The sequence below is a fragment of the Protomyctophum bolini genome (genome assembly GCF_963924005.1).
Source record: "Protomyctophum bolini genome assembly, chromosome: 1".
Classification (NCBI taxonomy): domain Eukaryota; kingdom Metazoa; phylum Chordata; class Actinopteri; order Myctophiformes; family Myctophidae; genus Protomyctophum; species Protomyctophum bolini.
This window is the reverse complement of record NC_137862.1, coordinates 44,564,917-44,570,916: the sequence shown is the minus strand read 5'-3', so window position 1 is coordinate 44,570,916 and position 6,000 is coordinate 44,564,917. Positions and strand designations below refer to the sequence as shown.

Below are 6,000 nucleotides of genomic sequence, written 5' to 3'. Positions count from 1 at the left end.
AGTAAAAGAAAAATCTGAAATCTGACCTCCAGCGATCTGAGGAATTCCTCCCCTGTGGCCTTGTACACCTGAACGGACGAGAGCAGGTTAGCTTTAGCAATTAACAGCAACTCAAAACCGTGCGGAACCAACATGGCATACATACTGCCACAGAGTGACATTGAGAAAAATGTCCATCTTCACCCATTTCACAAAACAAAGCGAGCATTGAACATTGAATTAAATACATTCGTATGTGAGACTTGTCCCCACATACTCATGTATTTATAATTCAGACAGCAGGTTGGTAATCAATTTATGATATTCTGTTCATGTTGAAGTATATGAAAGATTGCGTTCGTGTCGTGTTTTCATTCCGAGGTGAGATCCACAACTTGAACGTAAACAGTCCTGAATAGCAATTAAAACAGCTTAGAACTTAAGCTATTCCACAAGGATACATCTACGCCGTATCAGAACGGATCCCCCTCCCCTCAATGAACACTGAGGGTTTACTGTGTATATATGATGGTTGGACTGCAGTGTCCATTCGTTGTTAATAATAACCCTTGTGTAACCAAATGTATGTAAAGTGTGTACAAATGTAACCAACCACTGATCATTTTACAGTGTATATTATGATGGATGGACACAGTAGAGACAGTAAACGGGTTCGAACCTCGATATATCTTGCTGCCCATGTGGTGTTATATGTCTCACCAGAGCAGATCTCTGTGCTCGTGTTGACGAATCGAACAAGGGCCTCTCCGTTTCTCCTGGCCCTGAGCGTTCAGACACAACGCCACACCGCCCCTGGCGCAACGACAGACAGACACAGTATTCATTACTATCGGTACTTCTTGTGCACTCATTTCCCAAAACAAAGGCAAATTCAATATTGTAAATGGTGCATTATATAGCGCCTTTATGTAGATTACATCACCCACACACACACAACAAAAGGAAAAAATGTTTCACTAAAAATTCTCAAAGACGTCCCCCAGACGTCTTGCACATGGAATCAAATAGAGCCATTCGGTTCCATGCATGGGGTCCTTGAAATTAAAAGGTTTTAGAACCACTAGTTTCTAATCTAGGGCAACCAAACGTAGGTAGAACCAGTCCATCCAGTTCGGCAACCCTGCCCCCAGATTACTGCACACCAGAACCTCATTTTGATTGGGCCTGTGGCGCCGTGTGGCGGGGATAATCAGAGTTCATGTTTTGAAATGGACGGCGGCCAGAGAAGATTAGAAGTGTAAACGGCTTGACCGGGTCACTGAGAGAGAGACCTCTAAACTCAAGCTTCAACGTACTTGGCAATGTTGAGGCCTTTGAAGAAGCGAGCGATGTCCTGGTCCGAGGACTGCCACGGCAGGCCTCGTGCTCTGATCACCGTCCTCACTGTCCACTGGCTCCGTCTTACTGCTACACAAACACACAAATTATGAACTGTAAGGGGTGGGCAAATCGATTCAGTGATATATCGTGATTTTTTTAATGCCACGATATCTAATATAATCGATTTGCTACAGAGCTGACAATGGGGTTATATCTTCCCTTCTTCTCTGGAGTCCTGCCTCAAAGCAGACCAGAGGTAGAACACCGTCGTTCCCCGATGTCATCGCAGTCTGGCGTATTGTGAAATCCACGATCTCGACCACGGTCGAAAATGATATATATATATATATATATATATATATATATATATGTCAGAAATACTGACTGACGTTATCTGGCTGGATTGAAGTGTATGATTGAACTTTACATCGTCTATATTGTTTAGAATTGTTTCTAAATGTTCTAGTATAATAAAAGCAAAGTAACTTGGGAGAAAACTCGCAATATTTAACCGAATCACAATATATTTAAGAATCGCAATATCAATCGAATGGTTTTCTGGCTCAAACAAGTGCTCTTATTTGCCTGTGGAGTGTGAGGTAAGACTACATATTACATTTCTACATACTACATACTACATTTCCAGTACATTTCCGGTGGCTAGATCATTTTGCCATGAGTGCCGGGGCAGACACTCGCTAATAAATGTAGTTTTTAATTGTGTTTTTAGAGATGTTGTTCATGTAGAAAGGTTATTGTGAAACATATGATGTACCCAAGAAAGTTTAATGTTTTATGTAAATCATTTTGCATTGCCTTGTTCTGCTATACAATTAATCCTGACTTGCTTTTAATATGAAAAGTTACCTGTCCAACACAATTAAATGTAAACAGACTTCCCACTGAGACTGTGCCACTGAAGCCACTTACACAGAAAGTGCTCAAACACAGTAACACACTCCTGCTGTTAAATGCCAGAGGTTGTCAAGGCAATAGGCTATTGGCTGCGTGAGAAAGGCGGGATTTGATCGCACTGCGACAGGATAGCCTGGTTGAGCGCTTGATGGCAAAGTTGGACAGCTTTAATTACACGCTTGTGGTCGGCTTGTTGCTGTAATCAATGGCAGGAGCCTGAGGTCTGAAACATGGGAGTTGTGTAGTCAGTCAGGCATGAGCCAGAACTCTAAACTACAGCACTGGCTAGTAGGTGTGGTTCAATGCGCGGCACGACACTGCACGGGCGATGGATAGTCTCTATAGATTCAGAACAACGTCAAAAGCCCCTACGTAGTACGTACCATGCACCGGATTCAAACTTGTACTTCACTGCTTCGAAGCAGGAGAACTTGTGATCTGGCGGAGAAAGATAACACAAAATTAGTGTAAATGTCATTATAGGAGATAGTTTGATTTCTTTAGACTTAAGACACTACCATTATTTTTTTTTGCAGTAAAAAAGTTAGCCCTGCCTAGCAGCTTGCATTTTCATTTCACATTCCTAATAGCCAATCACACCCAGGAGATAGACGGGCTTGGCATTTAATAACGGGGTATGGCAGAGAGGGGACAGCCACAGGCAGATGGAAAGAAAACACTTGAATTGTTTTACTCTGCCCTAAAGTGCAGCATTGTGTGGGTTGAACGTTTCCTCTGTCCTAAAGTGTTTTGTGTGGGTTGAACGTTTCCTCTGTCCTAAAGTGTTTTGTGTGGGTTGAACGTTTCCTCTGTCCTAAAGTGCAGCTTTGTGTGGGTTGAACGTTTCCTCTGTCCTAAAGTGCAGCTTTGTGTGGGTTGAACGTTTCCTCTGTCCTAAAGTGCTTTGTGTGGGTTGAACGTTTCCTCTGTCCTAAAGTGTTTTGTGTGGGTTGAACGTTTCCTCTGTCCTAAAGTGCAGCTTTGTGTGGGTTGAACGTTTCCTCTGTCCTAAAGTGTTTTGTGTGGGTTGAACGTTTCCTCTGTCCTAAAGTGCAGCTTTGTGTGGGTTGAACGTTTCCTCTGTCCTAAAGTGTTTTGTGTGGGTTGAACGTTTCCTCTGTCCTAACGTGCAGCTTTGTGTGGGTTGAACGTTTCCTCTGTCCTAAAGTGTTTTGTGTGGGTTGAACGTTTCCTCTGTCCTAACGTGCAGCTTTGTGTGGGTTGAACGTTTCCTCTGTCCTAAAGTGCTTTGTGTGGGTTGAACGTTTCCTCTGTCCTAAAGTGCAGCTTTGTGTGGGTTGAACGTTTCCTCTGTCCTTAAGTGCAGCTTTGTGTGGGTTGAACGTTTCCTCTGTCCTAAAGTGCAGCTTTGTGTGGGTTGAACGTTTCCTCTGTCCTAAAGTGCTTTGTGTGGGTTGAACGTTTCCTCTGTCCTAAAGTGCAGCTTTGTGTGGGTTGAACGTTTCCTCTGTCCTAAAGTGCTTTGTGTGGGTTGAACGTTTCCTCTGTCCTTAAGTGCAGCTTTGTGTGGGTTGAACGTTTCCTCTGTCCTAAAGTGCAGCTTTGTGTGGGTTGAACGTTTCCTCTGTCCTAAAGTGCAGCTTTGTGTGGGTTGAACGTTTCCTCTGTCCTAACGTGCAGCTTTGTGTGGGTTGAACGTTTCCTCTGTCCTAAAGTGCAGCTTTGTGTGGGTTGAACGTTTCCTCTGTCCTAAAGTGCAGCTTTGTGTGGGTTGAACGTTTCCTCTGTCCTAAAGTGCAGCTTTGTGTGGGTTGAACGTTTCCTCTGTCCTAAAGTGCAGCTTTGTGTGGGTTGAACGTTTCCTCTGTCCTAAAGTGCAGCTTTGTGTGGGTTGAACGTTTCCTCTGTCCTAAAGTGCAGCTTTGTGTGGGTTGAACGTTTCCTCTGTCCTAAAGTGCAGCTTTGTGTGGGTTGAACGTTTCCTCTGTCCTAAAGTGCAGCTTTGTGTGGGTTGAACGTTTCCTCTGTCCTAAAGTGCAGCATCATTTGGGTTAAACTCTGCCCCAAAGTGCAGCATCGTTTGGATTAAACGTATCGTACAAAACATTTTCTGGTTCAAACAAAAAGGTTTTTTGTGAAGAGGTTAAATCTCTATATTCTGTTTGTTCAGCAACAGGAGTCTCCACCTCCCTCTGTGTGATCAACATACAATCCACTTTCAGGCAGGTTGCCAGTTTCATCCAAACAGGAAGAGTACCCGATTATCAGTGTTCCAGTTTGAATTGTGTCTGCACATTTGTTTGGTTTCATCATGATCCTGCATTCTCTGTTCACTAAAGAGCTGGAGACCCATGAACATCATCTCTATAGCAATGATTGTTATCAGAATATAATTCTATACTTACTACAGCCTTAATACCCAAGCGTGGATGCCAATTATCTACAAACCAGTGAAACATCTCATCCCGATTGCATCTCCAAGAATGTTTTTCCCTTTCAGCACCTTTGTTATGAAGTGGGAGGATGTGCATGATAATTACTGCGTGCGTGTCGTTACTTACTGTGGGGTTCAGCCAGGAGGTGGAGGATTATCTGAACCATACATTTCACCTCCCTCAAGCCCATCACCTGCTCCGCCATGGGAGGGAGACCCACACCTACACATGGTTAAGGAAACTACCCTCTCAAAATGGACAGTGAACAAATGGACAGTGAACACAAGGATAAAGCTGCAGGCCTTTACGTCAGAGACCAAACTTCTACCGCTCCTCTAAGAGGAAATCTACATGTACTGTAAATATTGGGCTTATGGGCTTCAGGCAGTGCAACTTGTCAACCAGTAGGTGTTCGACCCGACACCAGGATCTGAATGTCTCAATGGAAGAGTAGGCTCTACCATACAGATAGTATATGTTATATGCTGCACCGGTAGCGGTTGAGAAATAACACCCGATTAAACACAGTCGTAAGCCGAGGTGTTAAATCATCCTGAAGTGGTGTATTCCTAAACAATTTACTATATTATCTGGCTTATTACACAAATACTTAAAATAAATTGACCCAAGTAACAACAAAACAAAGTATTTCCTTGCTTACGATAATTAAAGTATTGCAACAAGGTTTTGATCAAATGGAATACATATTCGTTTACTGCTTATTTCCGAGCCGAGCCAGAAGGCAAAGCTCTGTCTACCGAGCAATCTTCGTTCCTACTCTCACCTATGGTCAAGAAGTGTGGGTCATGACCTAAAGAATAAGGGTGTGAATACTAGCGTCCGAAATGAGTTTCTTCGACGGGTGGCTGGCATCTCCCTTAGAGATAGGGTGAGGTGTTCAGTCACACGAGAGAGACTCGGAGTAGAGTAACGCAAACACAACAAACTATATCATCAACAAAAGGATACATTCCAGCATGGAGGATGGGGTGAGGTCCTGCACAGGGCCAGCGTTGGGGCAGCATTTGCGGAACTCTTTCCTCACGTCCACAAATGAGAAGAAACACTCTGGGAGGACGAGGTTCTAAAGAGAAGAGATGAGAAGAGGGTTGAGACAGGGAATACCAGAAACAGACTGCCTACTCCCACACTATACATTGTCAGATTTAGGGATGTGATGAGGAACACAGAGAGTGCCAGAAATGTAATGGCTCTTGACTACCAACATTATCTGAAACACAGCCATAGTGTATCGAAACTAACAACAAGAACCACCAACTAAAACCAGAAATGCCATGAAATATGTTTCACTGCAGACTGCACAACAGGAGTCACTTAGTTCTTGAGTCGAAAAGAGCCATTTAGTGAA

General features: G+C 43.5%; 1 protein-coding gene across 1 annotated transcript in view; it reads right to left on the bottom strand.

Moving 5' to 3' along the window:
* The window catches only part of esrp2 (epithelial splicing regulatory protein 2), a 35,649-nt gene that overhangs the window by 15,620 nt on the left and 14,029 nt on the right, over nucleotides 1-6,000 (bottom strand). Inside the window, 9 exon segments of the mRNA XM_080764419.1 lie at nucleotides 27-38; nucleotides 41-68; nucleotides 659-757; nucleotides 759-792; nucleotides 1,296-1,378; nucleotides 1,380-1,407; nucleotides 2,619-2,673; nucleotides 4,758-4,853; nucleotides 5,601-5,715. Of these exon segments, the coding sequence (XP_080620545.1) occupies nucleotides 27-38; nucleotides 41-68; nucleotides 659-757; nucleotides 759-792; nucleotides 1,296-1,378; nucleotides 1,380-1,407; nucleotides 2,619-2,673; nucleotides 4,758-4,853; nucleotides 5,601-5,715 (550 nt within the window).